This window comes from Phalangium opilio, unplaced genomic scaffold (genome assembly GCF_054372755.1).
Source record: "Phalangium opilio isolate 3A_F unplaced genomic scaffold, DU_Popi_V2 ptg000013l_1, whole genome shotgun sequence".
In the NCBI taxonomy this organism is placed as follows: domain Eukaryota; kingdom Metazoa; phylum Arthropoda; class Arachnida; order Opiliones; family Phalangiidae; genus Phalangium; species Phalangium opilio.
Genome location: NW_028324148.1, coordinates 12,489,826 through 12,513,999, shown reverse-complemented (window position 1 = coordinate 12,513,999; position 24,174 = coordinate 12,489,826). Strand labels below are relative to the sequence as shown.

Here is a 24,174-nt window from a genome sequence, read left to right as displayed (position 1 = left end):
TCGTAGACAACCTTCCAAATATGGACCAAGCACGTTCAAATAATTGTCAGAAAAAAGTAGAAAATTGCATCTTGCGTATTTGTGTCTCGCAAAGGTTCTGAAATTGAACGGGGCCAAGGTTTTTGGAACTGTTCCAGTTTAAGGTATTGATTTTGCGTGGCACCCTTTTTAAGGGTTTCTCTGGGTTTCAAGAGAATAACCAATCTCAAATCAGCATCTATTCAAGTCTTCGCTATGAGAATTTTTCTTTTCTTGCCATGGAGACCTCACTCAGCTAATTGAGGTCGCGCCTACGTCAACTGAATTGACCGAGTCAGTTGAATATGCACTTTTACGTTACTTGATCCAGTTTCCTATGGGGTCTTATGAAATCTTTCCTGGCAGTTCTTCAATATTTTTACCGGTCAATTTCCATTAATATCCCCCAAAACCACTTTTCATTAATTTCTGAGATCATATAATACTAAAATCAAAAGGGACCTGGTATCGGGAGGCTACTATTCGGGTGGCCATTTTAAAAGTAGGCGGCAATTTCAACCCCAAAAACTATAAAACCTGTCTATAGGATAAACCTATGAACAAGTATATTAAATATTAGGGAAATCGGTGAAAAATTTAGGGCGTTATTAAATTAAGATTTTCTACATCGTTGGCCACCAATATTCAAGATGCAGTTGAATATGCACTTTTACGTTACTTGATCCAGTTTCCTATGGGTCTTATGAGATCTTTCCTGACAGTTCTTCATTATTTTCTCTTATCAATTTCTTTCAAAATTCTCCATGCCATTTTTAATCAATTTACGAGAACATATATGCTAACATCAAAAGGGACCTGGCATCGGCACATTTGTTACTATTCGGGTGGGCTTTTCAAAAGCTGGCGACAAGTTCAATCCAAAAAACTATAAAACCTGTCTATAGGATAAAAGTATATTAAATAATAGAGAAATCGGTGAAAAAATTAGGGCGTTCTTACATTAAGATTTTCTATATCTTTGGCCACCAATATTCAACATTGCAGTGTGTGCATCGAAAACGCTCTTTCAAACTGGACTTAAAAAATTGGTAAAATCAATTTGCTTGCTAAACGAGACTTATCACAAGCGTCAAAGACTACGTAAAGGTTCAGGTGTATAATTAAAAAATTTCAGTTTAATCGGGCAGTGTCGAGACGGCACCACCACATAAGCCCCTTTTCTTTAGCCATAACTAGAGACGATATAAGAAGATCTCAAGAATTTAGTCTGAAAACTCTGAATAGGCCTTTTACATTAACGTACGTGCAAAATTTTGGTGTGAAGCGGTTTGGGCTGAAGGTTGATTATCAGTCAGCACTTTTAATTATATGCATATAGATATTGCCTTTGAAACGATAAAAATTATTATATTAAACTTCGATCTCGATGCACGTAAAATACCTATAAACCTGTCCCATTCCTTCGCGAGTCGATAGTCCTATAGGTGGGCATTGGTAGACTAACAGCTGCAGACGACATCTTCATTTCCTTACCCATTTTAATTTTTTTTCCATTTTCCCATTTTACCTGTTCGTGTAAGAACCAGGTTTTCTTCCAAGAAAAACATGACTGACAAGTTAATAACTTGGCTAATTGCTAGAGGGATGTTTTTGAGGTTGGCAAGGGTGGTTCTAACTCCACCGCAATATTTGCTTGTCGTCTCTCATCGCGTGCCTTCCCAAAAAAGCCCAATTTCTTCTGGTAAAGGTAAACCTCAGAGCGGCATTGTTAATTCAGAAGCCAAACATCTTTACTGGGCAGATAATACAGCAATTGTAAGTCTATGAGTTGGATCTCCATAAGTATACTGCTATAAGAATGGCTGACTATTAAACTTTCCTTGATGTTCGGCACAACTTATAAGACACTATTCGTTATTTGCCGAATGCATGGTCCTCACATTGGTATATGTGAACGTTGCCGGTGATATAGTATAACGTGATTTAAAATAACTGCTTTTAAACATAGATGTTGATATTAAGTTTTAAAAAACGGACGCTAAGGCAATTAGAAACGACGAGCACAGAAGCTTCGCGTGATCCATTTCCCATCTGAGATCACATTTGGTGACGTTGATCACGCATGGGGTCTATACTAAGACCTTCACTTATAGGGACCCGAAACAATAAGCTTATGATACTGTATTAATCGTGCTTGAACGAATTTCACCCCGATCGAGTTGTTTACACGTCTTATCAGAAAACTCCAGCCCTTTCCGAGTAAGCGGTTTATCCATAAGATATAGCGCTAACTTCCTTTCCGGAACATATGGGCGTGGCCTAAGCAAAGCCCGGATATGTACAAAGGAGGCGAATGAACTATTGAACCAATATCGTGATAGATGGAAGCCAACGTCATTGTAGCCTTATACTTTTAGAACTTTTATAGATATAGTAAAGTACACGAGGTTGGTAAATGCAATTCGTTGCTTTCTTTAAATATTAACACTAACGTATCTGGAGAAACGTCAAGAAACCTCCCGTGTTTGCTGTGTAATTAATGAAATGCTTAATTGAAATAATGGTTAAATTCCCCAGTCAAATAGAGGTACATGAAAATTCCATTTACACGCAGGTTAGGTTAATTCGAGTTCATCTATGGGGAGTCAATACCATTTCCAACGTCGCCTATCTCTCAGTAACGCTACTGTAAAAGGGGGCATACCTAACTAAATTGTATTTCAAGTGTAAGGCAGCACATTTTACAATAAATCTTATGGACGTAAATAAGGGGTAGGCAACCCTGGGTATCGGGACATACAAAGGGGTAGATGCATTGCCGTCTCTGCGCACTTTCATGATAGAAAAAGGCTACTGCGCATTAGCTAACAAGCAAGATGGAGGGCAGAGTTTTGCCACCGTGTCTTCCCATCTTAGTTACTTCGAAATATTCTATAGGTAAAAATGGCTTACGCACGTCATTTAGGTCTGTCTTGTGTATCCAAATTGACTTAGTATTACGTGACTAACGTTTATTTTGAAGGAAAAATGGGTTATTTTGAGAAAAAGTATAAAAACCAATACATTTCTAACTCGAAACACGCATCCATTTATAATAATAAAGAAGATACAGGAAATTGCCTTTTCCTAATGGATCTTGCAGGTTAGGCCTGTCTGTGATGAGAATTCCAGACAGGGGTCTTCATTTATTGGTCAAATTCAACATATTCAACTAGAGTTAAAATTGATTTTTTAATTTCAAAATACCAGAAATCCCTGACCAATGGTTCCTTTTGTTTGAAGAAAAGTGAGAACAATTTTAAAAAATCGGAAACAATTTTGAAATATAGAGGGCGTTTCTGATAAGTAAGCCTTAAATTAAAGGGTATGTTTTTCTATTGAACTTAGTGGATAATGTCAAAGAACATGGGGTCTACAACATATATTCACAAAGATATGGGTTCCTAAAAATTGATTGGCACATAAAACAAGGGAATTTAGTCAGAAAAGTGGTTAACTAGCTTTACTTTACCAGCTTACAGACTTCTACCCGTTTAATAGTACAATTTTGCTATGTAAAGGTTCAATAACTTTCTTAGATTGAAGGTTATTGAAAACTGATGTGTTACTGCACATGTGTGACTATTTCCTAATTTTAGGGGCCCGTATCCCTGTAAATAAATGTAGTAGACCTAATGTTCTTCGATATTTTCCACTCAGTTTGACCTGAAGAACACACTCTTTAACTTATGGTAGACTTATCAGTAACACCCTGTCATCATTAGATCATTTCTAGTATTTATTACAGCAAAATTTCCAAACCAACATAAAATTCCTGGATTTTTATGACACCTGTAAAATTCTTTGTCATATCACACTTGTTTTCGAAATCCCCGAGTGTTCTAGGAACTATGACACAACCTGACTTGTATTAACCGAGAAAAACACGTTAGGGTCACATGAGATTTCAGTGGATACAAATAGCGTGCAGTGTCAGTTGTTATATATATCTGTTATTGCAATCACGTGTAGTTCGATAAATAATCGACCTAAAAATAGAACGGGACCATCTATTTACAGCCGACCATTGTTTGGCAACAAAACTTGACGGATATGAAAATATATCCCGGACACTGAGTTCGTTCAGCTGTGGAAATTGAAATCGATTTGTTTTGAATCTAAAAAGGGTTATTCGGTTTCAAACATTCCTATAAAGTCAACAAAACAACTTTAATCGAAATATATCAGTATTGATAAATAAGCAAAAATCGAAAAGCTGTCAAATCAAGATATATTTACAGAACAGGAAAAAGGAACTACATTCCGGGTGGAACAGATCGAACTTACACTTGATTTGAGTAAGATGTTGCTGTCCTACTGACAGTGTAGTAATTAATATGATAAATGTCAGATACCAAGTATATCAGTGTTTGAATCCAAAAAAAAAATCCCAAGGATCTTATTGTTTTTACCCACCATAAAAACCACTTAATGAAACATATTACTAAAATCTTTAATTATGATTAATTTAAGTGCTAAAATTATTTCTTTTTAAAGACGTTTATTGTATCAAATTCAAAAATATTTAATACTTATTTTTCTATGACACATCTTAAGATTTGTTTTTATTAAGCAGCAACTTTTTGAATGAAAGTCCTGAATGTGAAAACCCAATAAGACCCCCTGGGATTTTTTTTAATAAAACCCGGGATTTTTTTTAATAAAACCCGGGATTTTTTTTTAATAAAACCCGGGATTTTTTTTAATAAAACCCGGGATTTTTTTTTAATAAAACCCGGGATTTTTTTTTAATAAAACCCGGGATTTTTTTTTAATAAAACCCGGGATTTTCCGAACCCTGTGGAGTATATAGACACCGTGGTAAAAGCTATAAATAAGAACGACGCGGCCCTGATTGCAATACAGCGACATTCTACTCAAAATAAGTGTTACTCGGATCTGTTCCACTCTGTTTATAGTATTTGCATTCAAAGGTAGAGGAACTTTATCTCAATTTGCGTATTTTCAGCTGACAATATTTATGAAGTATCCATGGCCAAGATAGCGCGATATGAGGAGGTTCAACGGTTTGTTATATAAACATTAACGAACGTTAATCAAGGACTATAATATTCGGAAAAGTTTGGCCTAATCCGCACGAAAATGGTTGGTCTGAAACGTTATTTGGATCGAACAAAGTAGCCATTGGCCATTAATTCTGATTTTGATCTCGTTTCTAGCACACTGTCATCATATTTAGAATTACATTTTTTATGAAATTACAGAACACGTTTAATGTTTCGGATCATTTGGATCATTCATAAATGGTTGAATTTTTAGGATCACTTTGATCATTCTTTTTGTGAAATTCATATTAGGTTGCATATTTTTGATCACTTAAGATCAGATTTAAATTTTGGCATTTGGTTTCGAACCACATTGATCAGCATTTAATCAAAACCAATTAATATTACGTTATCTTTCATAATTTTTCTACCACGAAAATGGTTCCCCCTTTAGTGTCATTCAGATAGTAATGAAAGTTGACCATAAGTTTCGTAGTGCAAACCTGGTAAATATAATCAATACGCTTGTTATCCCTATATACCACGGACAGTGAATATTTTTTCATGGCTCAGGATCAACGTGAGTAACCAGTCACCTGCACTATACTTGCCGTTGGTGCAAATAATTTGAAGGTCACTACATATCTATTCCAAATAGCCACCGTTTATCCAAACAGTCGTTTTTAATGAACCTTGACCTACAAGCCTATATGTAAATATTCCATAAGCTGTACTAATAAGCGAAATACATAGAAAAAACCATAACGATATTAAAGGGAGTTCAACCTTCCTCCAAACAAATTAACGCCATAGTAACTAACGAAAAAAAGTGGGGTTACACTCCCCCTTTAAAGGGAGGGTGAAAAGGAAAATAGTCATTTTTATTTAATGGATTCTTTTACTAATTTTAAGACATATCTGCATAGTGAAACATCCAGGAAATATCTCTGAGTGATTTTAAAATTCAAAGTAGTTTAAGATTTCGTGGATAGTTTGAAATTGGCAACTCCGACTAATGGTGTTAACTAATGGTTAAAGGGGCTAACCGGCGCTGTTGGGGTGAAGTCCGCCCTTAGTTCAGGGGGAAAACACCTAGCTCTTTGGCCATAAGGAATGGCGCCACCGTCGCGGTGGGCGGGTAAGCAATATGCTAACCAACAGTTTGACCCCCCCCCCTTCACCCCAACAGCTCCGGCCAGCCCCTTTAACAAAACTCCCGTGGTACGCTCTGTATCTCGTCTCACGATTGTGCAATTGTTATCAAATCTCGCGACAAATTTTATTCGACACGGGAATTTTGTTAACAAGAACGCTGGGCGTTACACAATAGGTCGGAACTGCTAATTTCAAATTATCCACGAAATCTCAAATTAAGTTAAATTTCAAAATCACTCTAAGGTAATTCTTGGACGTTTCACTCTGAAGATAATTTGTAGAAGAATCGAGAAAAATCCACTTGATTTTCCCTTTAATTTTGAATTTTCCTATTATGTTTGTCGACAATCTTATCGTCAGTATTTAGCTTTATCTCAAGCCTCTGTCAGATACAGGCTCGAAAAATAAAACCGCATCGAGCGGTGGCAGGTGTTAAAACAGGGAAACCTTTATATGCGGGAGTCATCAAGGTATAGGTGATGAAACCGTGCTCTTACAATAAAAGACTTCAAAACTATAAAGGAATAATCCTGCAGATCATCCCTAGACATTTATCTAAACAAGTTGTTGTTATCGTTAATCCTTAATTGCTGACGTTTAATTGCAGGAGTCAATAAATTCATCCAAGGAAATTGTTGAGCAGCTTTTACAGAATAAAAGTTCAATTTCCTTAGATTTTCATCAACACCGCAGTTAATTTATATGACTACAGGATTGTACCAAATTTCAAATTCACTGACTTTACCCTTTTCAGTCAAAATTTGAAAAATTCTCAATGTTGAAGCAAAGCACGGGTCACGTGGTTCCGTTACAAGTCAACTTTCCTTACAAACTCCAGTTTTGGCTTGGCGAAGGCAGTAAGCAGGAGGCACTTGTGGGCGGGATTTATAAGTGCACTTACAGTTCCCGCCCACTAACCTTAGCCAAGCCAAAACTTGTATAAGCACGTGACCCGCGCTTTGCTCAAACAATATAAATACAGGCTTGGTCTGACCAGGGGTTGATAGCTTTAACAAAACCTAGTTTTGTCAAATAACAAATTTTTCTAGTGTAAATTATGTTTTAATTGGAAGTATCCCGTCATTAACGTATTTTGTTGATTGTCATCATACCTATTTCTGTTATGATACTTTTACCAACTTCAAGGTATGTACGGACAGCCTGACAACAATATTCCCCTTTTGGGAAAAATTTGTAACGATTTGCAGAGCGTGGAGAGAGTGGAGAGGCGCTATTGCAAATCGAGAAACGTCCTGATACTTAAGTCGATATTTCGATCGATATTCGAAGGACTGGCTTGCTTTGGTGTCTATTAGGAAAAGTTAGCTGTCGTCGGGTAAGGGTACGTTTTAATATAAAATGACTAATCTGACGCGCGTTTAAAAATATCCAACGCTTTCGCAATATTTAAACAGTCGCTATATTTATACTGTATACAAGACTTAATAATTCCCCAGGCTCTGCTTTCGGTTTTTAATAAATATATTTGAAGTCTAAAATAAAGTTTAGAGATGAAATTAACGATGAGCTTAATTTGTTTAAATTAGCAACTGTTTTCCCAAAGGCTATGATGTCGGTTTTTAATAAACAAAATTCAAGCCTAAACCTATTGTGATTTATAGAGAGAAAATTAATTATGGATTATAAGAGGTTTGTAAACGATTAAGGGTATTATAATATGATGTACCGATCTCTGTACTAAAGGAAATTAGCGATAACAGAAATGGAAGCACAGGGGTGTAGCCGCCTTACAATTCATAATATCATAAGTTCGTAAGAAATGTTTCATAAGTTTGTCACTGGTTACTGAGATCTTGTCATTAAGTGCACGATGTAGGTAAAACGTCATAGATTCTCCAAAAGCGACACCAGGTGAGGCACCGTCAAAGGCTTAGTATTTAGACTAAACAGGAAAATATAGACTGCAAAACCTAGTCGCTAGTCGTTCTCGAACTAACTCGAGTTGTAAGTCTCTAGTATTACGAACTATAGGTAGTGTCATACTTTTGGAAAATATCCTATAAACTTATGATAATAGTTAGAGTCTTTGTCTGTCTCTCTGCTAGTAACACTTGACCAGTTGTTTAAAACAGACGAACCTTTCTGTAGAGCTGTCTAAGCAAATGGCAAATAAGAAACCGAAAGTTAAGCACTGAAAAAGTTAATGAAAGCCTTCAGAAATGTAAAGTATGATTTTTACGACGCACTCAAAGTGCTGGTTTGGTCTCTAACTTTTAACTCTTGTATTTTAACCTCTCATACGAAAATAGCGAATTTAGCTTTTCAGTCATTCTGGCTTTATTTGGTTCTTCGTAGTCATATATTTCTTATTGCAAATTAATCAGTAAACACTTCTACAAATATAGATATGCCTTGATAACATTACCGAAACTCGCCAAAGGGGTCCCGTTAACAGTCATCAAATTTAATAAACGCTTGCATGTAGGTCAATTCTATCATACTTTTCTATGGTATTGATGAGAACTAGGCCGAGATACGTCAAGGTATTAGGTTACAATTTGTACACGGCGAAAGGGTGATAACGGAGACTTAGATTATTCTCTTATTTTAATTCGTTGCTGTATGTGCTTATAGTATTGTTGAAAACAGCTGTGTGTATTTATTATTATAACGAAAAATTGTGTCAACACCTTTTCATTCTAGTTTCTTTTCATATACCGTCTGCTTAGTAATTACTGTAAATTGAGTCTTATTTTTTGTAACTGAATTGGCCAAAAATGTCAAAAATGGAATTCTTAATTGGTATTTATTTTCTTTAAATCATAACTCTTAAACGCTGTCGCCTCTTCAGCAAAATGTCATCGTACATTTTGCACTCAAAATAGACCATAGAACCAGAATTAAAAAAACCAGCCCAAAATATCCCACGGATTTATCCACCAACGAAAACCCATCACTAAGAGCTTCAATTTTCATGAATTTAAAAAATGCTGGAATAATTTCATTTTAAAGATTGTTTTAGATATTTACTGTTTCAACTTCAGAAGTATTATTTAATAATATTATTTCAGGGATAGATTTAATTTTAGAAGTAGGAATGGAGAACGGTTAGTATTTACTTCAGTCCGACTCATAGCCTAGTATAAAGCCCCTCCCTCCAACACGTAATGAAAAGCTTAAATTATATCTTATTGGCTCACTTAAACTACGTTTTGATGACGTTGCTGACGGGGACGGCGAGAAGTACGAAATCTCTTTTCACCTCTGTCGCTATGACCCGGCTTTTCTTTCATTCCCCTCCGTCCCGTGGAAGGGAGTCTGGGACTTTGACGCGCGCCCAGATTACTCTGTTCTCCATTCCTACTTCTCAAATTAAATTTATCCCTGATTATTTCTATAAAGCATCTTAAGACTTCAATTTTAATAAGCAGTGACTTTTGAATCACAATTTCTACAATACATGCAACTGCTAAAGGTAAATGGGCTATCCCCTCTTAAAAAAACCCAATAAAACCCGGTTTTTTCGAGCCCTTCATAGAACCCACTATATACATCAGTCCTACCACCCTTTTAGGAAATCCCTGTATAGTTTTGGTGGTCAAGGTCTGTTTAAACGCAACTGTACTATAAAGGCGTATATTTGAGGTTAATGAAGCCACAGTCATTATTAACGCGTGCAGCATGATGACTAATTCATGTGGAGTCGCTTTGCCTGGCGCGTGCCATGTAGGTCTACCTACCCTACCCTTACGTCACGTTTGCGGAAATTACATGTATACGTTTTATACGTGGATGTATAACCGTAACTAATCATTATTAATTATAATTTAAAATGTTAGTATGTTAAGAGTGTCTGAATGGAGGTCGGTAATACATTTATAGATACTACGTTATTTGACTGACCGATAATTTGCCAACCACGTTGAATTAGGAACTCTTTATACCCAGTTTATGTGGTGCAATAAACAGCATCAACTAGAGCCGGATTAAGGGGGAGGTCGAGGGGGCACTGGCCCCCGGGCACTAGTCTTGTTGGGGGGCGCATGGATTTAAACTATTCCCCCACTTGCAACATTTGCTGTTACTTTTTTCCCGGCTTAAGGGGGCGCATATTATCTCGGCCCCCGTGAGATAAACTACTTAATCCGGCCCTGGTGTGAACAAATGGGATATTGAGAAGAAACTTGACTCCGAAGTAAAAATGGGCAAATTTTTATAGCCTTTCTACACTTAGCTTCACTCAAAAATGGTTTTGACTATAAGCGCCAAAACATTTGGAAACTGTTTGTAATTTACAACGGTAATTTATCGCTAAATTACCATTGTAACATTAAAGTATGACATAAATCGGTAATTTAGAGCAGTATTTGATAAATTAATTTTAAGTTACGAACGTTAAATTACCGACTCACATCTCAAACTAGGATTAATTTAAATTAATTTTTTATTAATTAAATTAAACTTGCCAACAGTGAAGTCATGGGTTAACGGTTGAGTCATGGATCTTATAAACATGGTACGGGACAGGAAAACTGGGAGAGCAATAACTTTGTCGATACAAAAATATTCCACGAGAAAGCAGAGAAAAAGATTTTAGTTTGGTGTAGGTCATTCTAAATTTCGAAGCCCGTTTTAAAGCTACAAGGGGGGACCTAAATGAGGGTCTGTAATTTTTAGGGGGGGAAACTCGCAGTGTTTAATGCTAGACGAGGCAGGAGGACCTTTTCTGGTATATCAGTCAATTTTGAAAGCGTTGATTAAAGGCTACGCAAGGGGATGGGGAAGAAATAGGCGAAAAATAGACCATAATTTCTTTTTCAAGAGTTACGTCGTTTTTTTTAAAAAATGTTCGTTACAATCTTTTTAGTTTAAAGATGCCATTGGGAATACAGAAACCTACAGTTCTTTCAAGGGAAACTGGCCTACAGAAATTTGCCAAAAATAGACCTTGAATTTTTTTTTCAAGAGTTGCGTAGTTTTATTGTAAATGTTCGTTACAATCTTTTTAGTTAAAAGCGCCATTAAGAATACAGAAACGTACAGTTTTTTAAAGGGAAACAGGCCTACAGAAATTGGCGAAAAATGGACCTTAATTTCTTTTCAATAGTCGCGTTGTTTTTATAAATGTTCCGTTCCTATCTTTTTTTAGTCTAGAGGCGACAATTGGAATACTGAAACCTTGAGTTCTTTTCAGGGAAACCGGCCTACAGAAATTGGTGAAAAATAGACCTCGATTCATTTTTTGACAAAAAGACGTAATTTTCTATGGTCCTCGCGCGCTATAACCTCCGAAACTTGACCCCCCCCCCCGCAACTGAACTTCAACCTAATCCCGACCCTAAACTTAATAATAAATGAATACTATAGGGGGTTCGGTTGACGTCTTACCCCTCAATTATAACTCGCCTACATCACTTTAAAAATTCGGCTATTTTCAAATAGCCTATTAGGGTCATCTTCAAAAATATCTAAAACTTCACAAATTAGACATCAATTAAAAGTACAACTCACCCTCTGTCCGAGGTTCTCCATTACTAGAATTAATAGAATCTCCCATTTTCTCCGGAAGTTGAATAATCAGCCTTTTCTCAAACGTGTCCTGTTGAAAGTCCAAATTCGGTTTTTGATTTCAACCCACGCGATATCTTGTCTTAAGCCTTGGTCAATGAATGTCCAGTGAAGTTTCAGTTCTAGGCAAAGGCTAATTGGACAACATTACGTGGGACGTGACGGAAACGATGTGAAACCGAGCAGTACATATTAATCGCGATTGACTTAAGGTCTAAACCTAATTTTAGATTTCTACGAACCGAACCTGGCTTCCGAGTAACGAACGATAACTTCGGGGAAAGAGTTTTACTCGTTCGATGCGACGCGTAGCAGAAACTGAAACAATGTATGCTACCCGGAAAACACGGAGTATTGATAACAACTGCCCGCGTTGCTAACTTTACTAGCCTCCTTTGGTTTTCTCTTCACAGGGTGACGGGAGATCGTTCGCGGAATGAAATGGAGCATGCGCAATCGAGTTATAGTCTGTCGTCGGCTCTCTTTGTGTTTCCTATAACCCCCCCCCCCTACACCAATAGCGATAACTAAACGCCGACTCTACGCAACTTGATGGAAAGAATTGATTAGTTCTTGGATGAAGGTTCTATGTTTTTCAACATAACTAGCGCCAATTTTTCCTAGCATTGAAAGTACACGACACAAGGGAGTGCAAAGCTGACAGCAATGAAAGTCCCATCATTTCTGCATCGATACATGAGCATTATTGTCACGTGGATAATTTGTAGCCAATAGAGGAGGGGGGAGTGAATAATTTGTATTTTCAAGGTCACTCGAAATTTTATAGCACTGTTTAAAGATAGAAGTTGCGGGAAGAGTATTTTGCTTCAGGTGTTGTAAAAGAATATTTTTATATTATATACACGATTTAAAACACAATTTTTTACACTTTTAAAGTTTTGACCCACGAGTTTTACCACGAAGCGATATCTAGTTTACTAGGGTGAAGTTATAAATTCACTACATTTCTAGCCTTATCTCCAGTCCAAACGTAGCCTGTCCGGAGTTAATCGCCGTCGCCTCTAAATTACAACCAGCATCTCATTGGTTCTTGAAAACTCACGTCAGCGTAACGTGAATGACGAAAATTACAATCATATTTTCCGACTTAGGAGAGGCGAAATAGCCCGGCCTCCTTTTACGTCCCCCCCCCCTTGTATTTTGAAAGGGGGACTGCAGGACTATGGCACGCGAATACTTAGGCATCTTAAACCTTCTCCCTAGTAAACTTGATATCGCTTCTTGATTTTACTTTTTTATCCAATTAAATATTTCAAATTAATTCCCTAAAAGAACTATAGGTAAATTTTAATAAATGATGTCAGCTCGAAGCTAATATTCTGTCCACTCATACTTGAGAAGAGTATTATAAGCTTATGTTATTAAGGTTTCACCCTTTATTGGCTTTACATTTGAAGTACATTTCAAAACCATATGATTCAATAAATTTATAAACGCTGGGAATCGAAAGACCCAAATATATTCCCAAATATCCACCGATGTAACCGAATATTTCTGAAGACTAATTGTAAAAATAAGTCATACTTAAAATTTTTACGCGTTTTTTTCATGGTGGTAAATTTTAAAGCTTACTGAAAACTGTGGTCTATGAGTGTAAACCAATTTCCTTCGAGTTCGTAATGATAATTGGACAACAGCTCGGTCTAAACTGTCGTGTAAGAATATTGCATTTTAATTTTTCAAATATATTATTTTTTTGTAATATTGTAAATATTAACCTACCAGTCATTTCCAGAGCATGTAAACTAGTAAATTTGATACCATATTAGTAATATATTTATAAGTTCATTATTGTTTATAAGTTTAACACATTGAATTGTACGTAACAATAGCTAGGGTGCCAAAGGTTTTCTCGGGTACTTTAAGTGAATCGAAATTAGAAAGAGTTCCCTGTCTATGTGGACACTAATCCCTAAGCAGTCTATAAAATATCTGCATGATGTTGTTTTTTCATTTACTTTAGAAACTAAATTTAATTTCAATAAAATGCGATTTAATTGATGGTAAATCATAAAAGGTAATAGTTACTAGTCTATAATGGGACGTTCTTACTACTAACTAATTTAACATTACCAACTCAGGCTCACTTCTACCTTTAAACGTACACTGTATGTACACTTCTGTTGGATAAAGGCTCATTAACGTTCTTAGATTGGAGGCTATTGAAATTGTCCAAACAAGATGGGCAAGCTGATATGTCTTCTCCACAAGTGGTCCAATTTCCTTGTTTTAGGGGCCCGTACCTCCGAAACTAAATGTTTTAGACCCAATGTTCTTTGACACTTTTCACTCAGTCTGACCCAAAGAACACACCCTTTAATTTTTGCCAGACGTATCAGAAACACCCCGCATATTTAAGGTCAAAGGCTTGGTAGCTACTAACGCTAACTCATGCAAGTGTAAAACTATTTTTACTATCTTATGTTAAATAATAAATATTTTACCATTTCTTCAACATCGACCAAATTATATCTGCTAGTAGATAAATCGTATACGTCTATACTTTAAAATTGAAAACGAAAAATTAATTAGACTAATTCAAAATACAAAGTAATGAATTTTCAGTTAGATATTTACTCGCATCTATTCGGACATAACGTTTCGCATTCGGATAAATTTGTCTTCAGGGCCTCTGTGTAACAGTCATCTAAGGTAAACATAGATTTTTGTTAGTGTTTATTTGATTTTCCCATAAGAAACATTCTAACAATAAGTATGACACTTTCCTTAGCAGTAATATTAAACATATTGAGGAAGGTTTGTTCCTACGTTATAAGCAGGAATTTTGAGTCAATACGGGATGGGAAACTCTGAAGCCATTGTACTCCTCGGAGTTTATATCTTTTGGTTCTGTCTCACTAGAGTTCACCTCTACAAAAGCTAGTATTGATTGGCAAATAACAAGTTAGTTCTCGGAAACACACCTCTATTAACAAATTGGAGTGTCATACTCATTGTTGTTATGTTATCAATTATTTTAATTATTATTTATTGTTTATCATTATTTGATATTAAATATTTTAATTACTTATTGTTTATAATTATTTGTTATTAATTATTTTAGTTATTATTTGTTATTTATTATTTTAATTAATATTTATTGTTTATTGTTTATTATTTTTTGTTATCAATTATTTTAATTATTTATTATTATTTGTTATTAATTATTGTTTATTGTTTATTATTATTTGTTATTAATTATTTTAATTATTTATTGTTTATTATTATTTGTTATAAATTATTTTAATTATTTATTGTTTATTATTATTTGTTATTAATTATTAATTATTGTTTATTGTTTATTATTACTTTTATTTATTATTAATTCTTTATCATTGCTTTTATTTATTTATTTATTTATTATTATTAGTTATGATTTATTATTATTATGTATTTTATATTATTATGTATTATTCTTACTGATTATATTTCTCACCAAAACTTCCAGTACATTTCTCCACGGTATCCGTGATAACATGATGTTGTGCTGGAATGCAATTGCATCGTTCAAGAACACGTGATCTTCTGCATTCAATTATGCAGTTCTGTAAATGAGCGCCAGTTGGAATTTAGTCTGAGTATTTTTTTTATAATTTTCTTTTAAATAATTTTTCTTACGAATTTATCTAAATATGGCAGTGTTTTTCCACTTTTCAACCAAACTTCAGTGTAATTCATACAAGCCGTTTTAAAAGGTGCTTCCAGTAACATTATTGAGCTCTTTAACGATCACAAATATATTGCCATAAATTAGTTCAATAAGCTTGATTGTAAGGAAATAGACAATTTCGTAAATTACATACTGAGAAACCATCACACAGGGGCGAGGCCTGTACTGGGTATTCAACCTCTCGCCAAAAAGCGCCTCTAGAGGCTTCCCTCGTTTATTTAACTCAGATTCCGTCTGGTGTTGCTTCTTGGTGCGAGGGAGAATACTCTAATGGCGGCCTCGCCCCTGTGTGTTGAATTCTCTGTATGTAATTTGCAAAATGGTCTATTAAGTTAAAAACCAACCTGGTAAGCTACTAATTCATAGAAGCTCCCTGGCATAAGTCGAACTTTGGTATCGGCTTCGAATGGATTTGCGTATCCGCTGTGAAGATACAAGTTTGCTTGTCTGGTGCGTATTTTTCCCAGTGTTTCATTATCAAGCATGATTATCTCCGCGAAAAAGACTGATGAGAAAAATAATTCTAGTTATAGAGTGATACAATTGTAAGATCGAGCGAGCTGAACAATCTGGCAAAATGTCAATTCGCAGCACGTCTATTCTTAGAAACTACTTAAAAACCATCGTAATTTGATGGAAACTGGGTCAGTTACTCAGTCACGACCTATTGATTTTCAACAAAATAAATTTTTTATCGCATTAACGTGAGAATTTTTATTGGTAGCTTGTGAAGTAGTAAATTATTTCAGAACGAGCTCGCTCGATCAATAAATACTTCACTCTAACCTAATCTCTTGTTGGCTTGGACACTTCTCAAAGGCGCGTTTGTCCACTGCTCGTTCGCTGTGTAGCACGAATACAATCCCTTATGAGACCATGTAGAATTCCTGAAGTGTAAAATAAATTGTTTATACCTTAAATTGATAATCTACCATTAAGTTTCTATGTCTAAAGGGGATTCTGAAATTTTCCACCAAAACCTAATGAAGAATACTTAAAGAGAATTTTTCGCTTATGTATATACTCAAAACATTTCTACTGATAAAGTATATATATAAACCTAACCGCAATCGCTTTCGGGAATATTTTTATAATAGCTATCACTACGAGCAGGATATAACCTATATTTTGCATAAAAACTCGAGTCCTGAATGTTGTAAACTTAAGTATTTGGTATCGTGGCAACGGCAAGCAGTAGAACTATCACACCTGAAGGCGCTACCTATAGGCATATTCCTTGTAGAACCTGATATATCATAAGAACAATTCACAGCTATGACTTCTACTATAAGTGCGGATGGTTTTGAGCAACTTGTTCATTACTCACAAGTGAATGTTATTTTCCTTGAATCCTTCTGTATTTGTGAAGTTGAAGGCTTCAATGAAACTCCTTGGGCTATGACGCACTTTTTGTAAATTCTCCATTGACATAATATTTATGGTTTTTAATAGATCCTAAAAGTAAAATTATAAATTAATTCTGGGGTAAAATATAAAATCAAGGATGGTTGTCACTTCTAATTTACTTGTTAATTATAGTTAATCTACTTGAATTAAGTTTAATGATTGTTCGTTATAACTTACTGGAAACTTGTCTTTCTCGCAATATGAAGAAAATTCGGTTAGGTTACATAGAGCACTTCGCCTCAATCTATATGCAATTTCGAAATTCAACGTTTCAACTTATGAGCCTTGGCAATGCACTTACGGATGATTATAACAAATTGAAAGGGCTGGTATTGTAACTTCGGTGGCGAAAACCACGTTAACATTGACGTTAATTGGGTATGAGTAGTAAAGTTTGGCAAATTCGATGGCCTCCTTCGTGAACCACAAGAAACAAAATGCGCACAGGAAAAAATAAACTGCATTGCGCATCTGTAATTATTGAAATATTGCCTTTTAGGCGTCTTGTCTTTGTGAAAACATTGGAGAAATGGTATAGTAAAATTCCTTTCAAGGATATCGACGAAACTTTCAAAAGTGGCCACCTTTTATGGACACTTAGAATTTTTATAACCATAACGTAAATTATTAGTGGTTTAGTTTTAGCATGAAGTCAAGTAAAACGAAAAGCATGGCCATCAGCTCGTATTGGGAAAAATGAACTGATGAGAGCTTTCGTGGCGTAGTGAAACTTTGCAATACCCGAGATGCAATACATAGAGCTCATAGGAGTCACTGTGCCCTTACTTTCTATGCGGGTTTTGTGAGCCGGGCTTGAGTACTATAATTCTTACGTCTTTCTAACGATTTCTTTGGTTGGTAGCAACGGGAGGTCAGATGAGCGCAAGGTTCAACAGCAAGCAAGGATTATTATACTGTTCAACCCATAAATCGCGAGACCCTTTCCCGAATGCTTGTACACTTTTGTTAGTACCTGACTTAGAGCAAAGTCCTTGGGAGTATATCGTCGAGGTATTGAGTTTCAAATAATATTTAATCCGAAATTTCATCAAAATCTCTGAGGTTTAACATTAATATATAGCAATCATAATTTTATGAAAAATGCTTTGGAATTACATTTATATCTCAGTATTCAGACTTACAAGTGCGAGGTTGATTTTCCCTTTCAACTTCTTGATCAACGAACATTGTTCTCTTTTTACACAGGGTGTCTTCGGCATTATGTTTATGTATCTAACACCCGCACCAACAGTCGTTAACCCTTCGCGTACTTTAGCCCGACGTTGTCTTTCATTTACAAGGGAGCTTGGGTAATTGTTCTCGAATGTATTCCAAGTGTATCCTTCGGATTCGGTACTCATTTTAAAGCTGCCTATTTCAAAACAGATTCTAGCCAAATAAAATAAGTATTGACGACCCGTCACAGTCCCAATAAGTAAATAACATGTTTTTTTCCAAACGGAAAATTTGCAAGACATTATAATCGTGACTGTTTTTCGTCAGTTATTAAAAATGCATAGAAACTATGGAGTACCAAGAACATATATAACACCTGAGAAAGTATGAACATAGTTTCCATGGCCTAATTAGGGAGGGGTTACAGGGGTAGAGACGGAAATGAAGTATACGAGCTTTTTAGACTCACACCCGTCACCATACTATACCATAACGGAAGAAACGTGCACGGGTTTGGGGTAAAACTTGGTTATCGATTAACACGTGGCAAGAGACGTTAGATTTCCCGCAAAATCGCACTTGGAACTGCCCTCTAGTGAGAATCTTGATAAAATGAAAAGCGTTGATATGAAAATATAACAACACAGCGTTTGGAATTTTAACAAATACATTAGTTAAAGGTGCTCACCGGCGCTGTTGGGCGGAGACCGCCCTTAGTTCAGGGGGAAAACACGCAGCTCTTTGGCCATAAGGAATGGCGCCACCGTCGCGGTGGGCGGGTAAGCAATATGCTAACCAACAGTTTGACCCCCCTTTCACCCCAACAATACAACATTTTTAGTTTAGGAAGTTCTCGGGGTTCTTATATGGGTTCTTGAGTGTACCGAATAAGTGCCTGGGAATCCTTTGAACAAGAAAAACAAAGCCCTTAAGGACTTCTGTTAGTTCTCAGGACTTCTTGGTATAAACAACTTTTATTTTTACAACTCGCACGACATTTAGAAGATCCATTGTGGGAAAATTAATTCTAATAAGATGCGGTATTTTCGAATCCAAAACAATGAAAGGAAAATAGAAGAAAGCTGAAAATAAAACAGAATTGGGTTCATTTAACTTAATTTAAACAGTGAATTTTAGGTATATGGGAATTAGGAATTGAAAAAGTAAAAAGAATTCTATTTGATACGCAATTTTAAAAGAAGGTCACTGATTTCAACTAAATAACTATACAGCTGTAACATTGTGATTTAGAGCAGTGTACAAAATTTCTGTCGAATAGGTTTATTTTTACAGAAGTTTCAGTCTTAGAAAGTAAATTTCATACAATCAGACAAACAACTTAATTCACTAAATAAAAATGTAGATGTGACTATTATATTTCTATTGAAAGTTTTGATATTTGAAGCTGTTTTAATTTTTACAGTGTTCAGTTTATTTTTCTATTCTTGTACTAAGCCTAACTACTTACTTAAACCTAATAACAATATAGAATTTCCATAAGAATTATCACCTGGAAAGTATAGAGATGACAGTGCAATCCTTGTGACCCGTCTTCGCAGTGTAAGGATAAACCTTTATGAATCTGAAGTTGTCGATGTGGGCGGAGTTGATAAAGGCTCCTCCCACATCTACAAATACCATCGCATCGCGGCACTGTATTACCTCTATAATTTCCTGACTTCACAGATTACGTAACTCTAGTACAAGTTAATTGGAATTACTCGTGCAATTATTTAAATTTCCCTGTAACTTCCGCATAACAGACGGATTCATTTGTATATAAATAATCCCGTAAGTTATCCCCATTCCCAAGAACGACAAGAACATTTTTTTCGTTATCAAAAACAACCCACCTAATTTCAAACCCAAACTAACTCCGTTTAAATGCGATCGTAAAAACAGGTATTCCTGAACGTTTCCCGAAACCCAAGCTTTATTGCCCATCGCGAACAATTTGCAAGAAACCTTATCCATTGCTTCGGGTATTTGTCCGGCTGCAATTGTAACTAAACACATCGTAATAATATCTTCAAATATGTCGGGAACCAAGGCGCTGAGTGCCAGAGACTGTCCGGAGTCAATTTGCAAAATGTACAGAATAATTGCATTAAATGAACTGTAAAGAGCAACGCTGTACCACAAAACCATGATATTTTTAAGCAACTTATTTAGCCTTTCCGACAAAATCTCAACGGCTGAAACGTAATCGCAAATAATTTTAACTTGATTGAAGTTAAGTGATTCCATCATGTTGGTTAAATGTTCCACTAAAGCCGCAACGATCATACAATAGTTCAATGTGCTACCAATGACGAAGCATCGTAAAATCGCACAACCAAAGTTACGTCCGGATACAACTAAAACCATGACGCACGTATCGACCCACGAAGGTACATCAACTTTCGACGTAAATGTGGCAAATTCAGTATATATATAATTCAAATATGTACCTGCCATTTTCTCCGATATAACTGAAGCAATTTCCAAGACGACGGTGAGACCACTGTAAAGCATTGTCCCCACAATGAACCATTTTAATCGAAGGTTGATTTTGTCAAGTGACTTAGGTGAAACACGTCTCAGGTTCGAGGTACAATCAAGCATCAAAACCCGCGCTTCTTTGTAGTTCACTATTAGAAAGAATACTGAGATGGTACTACCGGATTTAGCTATAATCAAGCCTGATTCTCCAGCGAAACGTTTGGGTCGGATTGCGCAAAAATAAATATTTGCTACAACGATGTACTGAATGATAATTAACGATACCCACAAACAAATTTTTCTTGCGGTGTTCCATTTGGAGCTTTTATTGTAAAATAGCGGTAATATTGGAGTGGCCCTCATGTATTTCAACAACGAGATACTTTTCATGGTATCTAAAACCGGGCTACTCTTCTGATAGATGTTACGCAACAGAATGAATGTTATTTTACAATTTTTTCTATGCGTGATCCTCATTGTTTACCATACGCTTCTTCGAGAATCGAATTTGACCACACCCTTAATTTAAGGGCTGGAACTCACTCTAGTTCTCCCTGAATTCATCGTTGCAGAATGAGAATGCTCTGTGTCAGCTCTACATTTGAAGTTTGATGTCTCTGAAAGTCATTTAAATCTAGAAACGTAATGAGATGAACAGGTTCCATCCAAATGTTTTTGAAAGACAAAAAGTATATACATACTATTTTTGAATATGTCAAAAAAGAAAATCAATAGTTGATGCGATGAAATTGGAAAGGAGTTAGCAAAATATAAGGTGGGGATGTTTAAAGAAACATTAATTGTAAGCGTTGACAAGTTTCTCTTCTTGTACCTAACTGACCCGCCCTTATTAGCAACATAACTACTCATAAATATACCACGCATAATGACTACACTCGAAACCGGTAGCTGAAAATCGTAGCCAAAACAGAAAACTATGAGCATCCATGAAACCTAATGGCGATAAAACCACAAGGAAATAGATTTAACACTGGATTACCCTCTCCTACCTTCAATCCTGCATTGAAAAAAGCTCATGATTAAGCTTACAAGTCGTAAGGATGGGTCAGGGATATAATAAACCGGAAGTACTTCTTTGGGACAAATGTCAGTCTTTTCCGGTAGGCTTTCATTGGCAGAAATTTGTAGCTGCCTGCTGTTGACGACTTGGCAGGAAAAAAGTATGTACCTCATCGCGAAATAGCCATAAATAAAGACAATCCTTCGTACGGAAGTTCTACTTCCGGTTCTACGTTCTACCCTTGCTCACTAGTCGGCGCAAAGGGTAATGGAAGAAAAACAATTTTCGCTTTTCAATGTCAGTAAACAATCAATTATCGCTAGTTATCGGTATATCCAGGGTAGAATGACGAGTCACGATATTTTTCCGTTTATCGCACAAAAAGTGTCCCAAGGGTCAAACTTATGTATAATTGTTACCTTTAATAATTCTATCATCGTTGTTTGTTATTTTTTCATAACCCAATAAAAGGGTGGAGTCATTTATTTCAATGGAAAGCGTTTTAACAGTCAACTCAAAGTCATTTGAGCGAAATATCTGGAAACATCGACATCGAAGTTACCAATATGGTCACTGACTTAATGACCAAGCGTATACGCTATTCAAATTTGTTACGACCATTGCGTTTCTCCAACTGGAATTTGCCAACCAAAATATGCTTTTTCACATCGCTTTTTTTCATGAAATATTCAGTTGTAGCAACCGTTTTCCTGTTTATACTTTGGCCCGGTGCTGCGTACACTTTTTTCGGTTCAATTGTGGCTCAAACCGTTAACATTATATCGGTCTACTTCTTTATATGGCATCGTAAAAAGGCGCAAGATATTTCCGAAGAATGTTTCTCGCATTTGCTTGGAGTTTCTAAAGAGAAAATTCCCAAAATCTCGCGGAAACTAAAATGGTATCTCGTGGCTTCCCTGATTTACACTTTAATTCACGTCTTTTTCCTAGTGGCGTCTGTGGTTAATGAAAAGGTAAATTCGAAAAGTGAATACCCAAGTTTCATCAGTATCATCACTTTTACACGCGGCCTGGAAATAGATCAATTGACTGATTTATGTTTGGGAACTATCTTTATTACTATTCGTACCTTTGCATGCATGGTTCTGCGTTCTTTTACCGTAATGATTTCATTACATTTCTGTTTGGCTCTAACAACACTAGTTGAACATTTAATAACAATTCTAGAACAATCACGATTGAATAATATCGAAATTACGTGCGATTATTTAATTTTGATTACCAATTTATCAGAGAAAGTGAACGATTTACTACAGAACATCTTGGTTTTGTGGTATGGCGTATCGTTCTATTGCAGTTGTTACGAGGTTATTCAATTTATTTTGAAAAACGACATGATACAATCCATCGATGTTGGGGCTTCGATACCCAATATATTTCTAGATTTGCTTAATATTTCTGTATTTACTCTCGCAGCATCTAAAATACCAGAAACGATGGATAAAGTAAATCATAAGTTGCGAACAATGTCAAAAGAAGCTGTGATTTGCGGGAGAATTCAAGAATATCAGCATTTGTATTGTAACTTGGGTTCTTGTAATTTGGGATTGAAGGTTGCCGGGTTGTTTTTAGTTTCCAAAAAAATGTTTCTGTCGTTCTTGGGAATGGGTATAACTTACGCGATTTGTTATATTCAAATGAATCCGTCCGTTATGCGGAAGTTACAGGGAGATTCAAATAATCACAGCAATAGCACTTGCAATTAATGAAGTATCCGATACCTTAAAATCGGCCCGTAATATATCTGAAAAATGTTAGTCAAACTTTATCCTCAAAATCTGTAAATTATCAAAGATTGTTTTTAAAAAATGTGTACAATTACATTCAAATAAAAATTTTCTCTTTAAAGTTTTTTATTTTTGACAAAGTTCACGCCCGCAATCCGGTGTAGGCTGGAACAGAGCCTTTCCCATGTCCAGGGTGTGATGTGGGTGGTCCGTTCCGGGTTGGTCCTTCCCCTGTCCTCTAACGTCTCTTCCGGTTCGGGCACAAGTCCCCATACTCTATCATGCTTAGATACAAATCCCCCTTTCAAAAAAGATACAAATTCCCCCCCCCAAAACATTGTTGAAGCGTCCGCTAAAGGCAGGAAGGCAGGTCCCGAAGTCAGGTCGCTGCAGCGTGCACCTGAAAATAGTCAAACTCGCATCTCACTATGCTTATCCTTACTAGTATAATCATCTCTCTAGCTACATAACCGACAAAAGAATTCACAATGAATAACCTCACTACCGCAATCAAACTCATAATGCTTAAACTAACAACCACTATGTAATTCAACGCTTACCCTAACAACCACAACCCAATTCAATGCTTAACCTAACAACCACTATCCAACTAACAATGCTTTACCTCATAACTACCATCCAATTCAATACTCAGCCTTACTACCACAATCATCTCCCTTTGAAAACGAACGAACCTTACCCCTGTCATTTCCATTTTCACACTCCCTTCAAAAACAATGAAGCAGTATATCTAGAGGTCAAGTGAAGAAGTTTTATGAAAAAGTATTGATTTTGACCTATGCGTTTGTTAATCGCCGATAGGTGTGCTTTAAATAATATTGCGTGTTAAGTTGCGACACGCCTAGTAAATACATTTTGCTTCCCACAGTTTGTACTACAATATATTTAATTGAGCATTCGGGAAAATACTGCTTAACAAAT

The 24,174-nt window shown here is 35.9% G+C and overlaps 2 protein-coding genes across 6 annotated transcripts in view; both read right to left on the bottom strand.

Annotated features, from left to right (window-relative positions):
- LOC149709216 (synaptotagmin-A-like) overlaps nt 1-12,107 on the bottom strand; it is a 40,072-nt gene extending 27,965 nt beyond the window's left edge. The window contains exon 1 of the mRNA XM_089864595.1: nt 11,652-12,107. Coding sequence (XP_089720721.1) covers nt 11,652-11,697 — 46 coding nt within the window. The 5' untranslated portion in view covers nt 11,698-12,107. The remainder of the gene's footprint in view (nt 1-11,651) is intronic.
- Nucleotides 12,108-12,618: 511 nt separating this feature from the next.
- LOC149709215 (uncharacterized) lies at nt 12,619-18,578 on the bottom strand. Of its 5 annotated transcripts, none has more exons than XM_089864593.1 (13): nt 18,471-18,578; nt 17,108-17,277; nt 16,984-17,050; nt 16,727-16,854; nt 16,186-16,286; nt 15,744-15,904; nt 15,348-15,449; nt 15,166-15,274; nt 14,307-14,376; nt 14,174-14,231; nt 13,452-13,474; nt 13,302-13,377; nt 12,619-13,230 (listed from the first exon to the last, which is right to left on the bottom strand). In XM_089864593.1, the coding sequence occupies exons 1-13, from the start codon at nt 18,471-18,473 to the stop codon at nt 13,099-13,101; spliced, it is 1,200 nt and encodes a 399-aa protein (XP_089720719.1). In that variant the 5' UTR covers nt 18,474-18,578; the 3' UTR covers nt 12,619-13,098. The 5 variants fall into 5 exon arrangements, with proteins under 5 accessions (XP_089720719.1, XP_089720720.1, XP_089720717.1 ...); XM_089864594.1 differs by having other exon boundaries at nt 17,108-17,220; nt 18,471-18,576; XM_089864591.1 differs by having other exon boundaries at nt 17,108-17,220; nt 17,949-18,558.
- Nucleotides 18,579-24,174: the final 5,596 nt, after the last annotated feature.

Bases quoted from the DNA above. Each gene is read 5' to 3' on its own strand.
- LOC149709215 (XM_089864590.1), bottom strand. From the start codon at position 18,284: ATGTCTTGCAAATTTTCCGTTTGGAAAAAAACATGTTATTTACTTATT. The intron at 17,278-17,948 runs GTAAGTCTGAAT...CAATAATTACAG, and splicing joins GGAAAATCAACCTCGCACTT to ATGCGCAATGCAGTTTATTT. The intron at 14,377-15,165 runs GTGAGAAATATA...TGTTTACCTTAG, and splicing joins GAAATGTACTGGAAGTTTTG to ATGACTGTTACACAGAGGCC.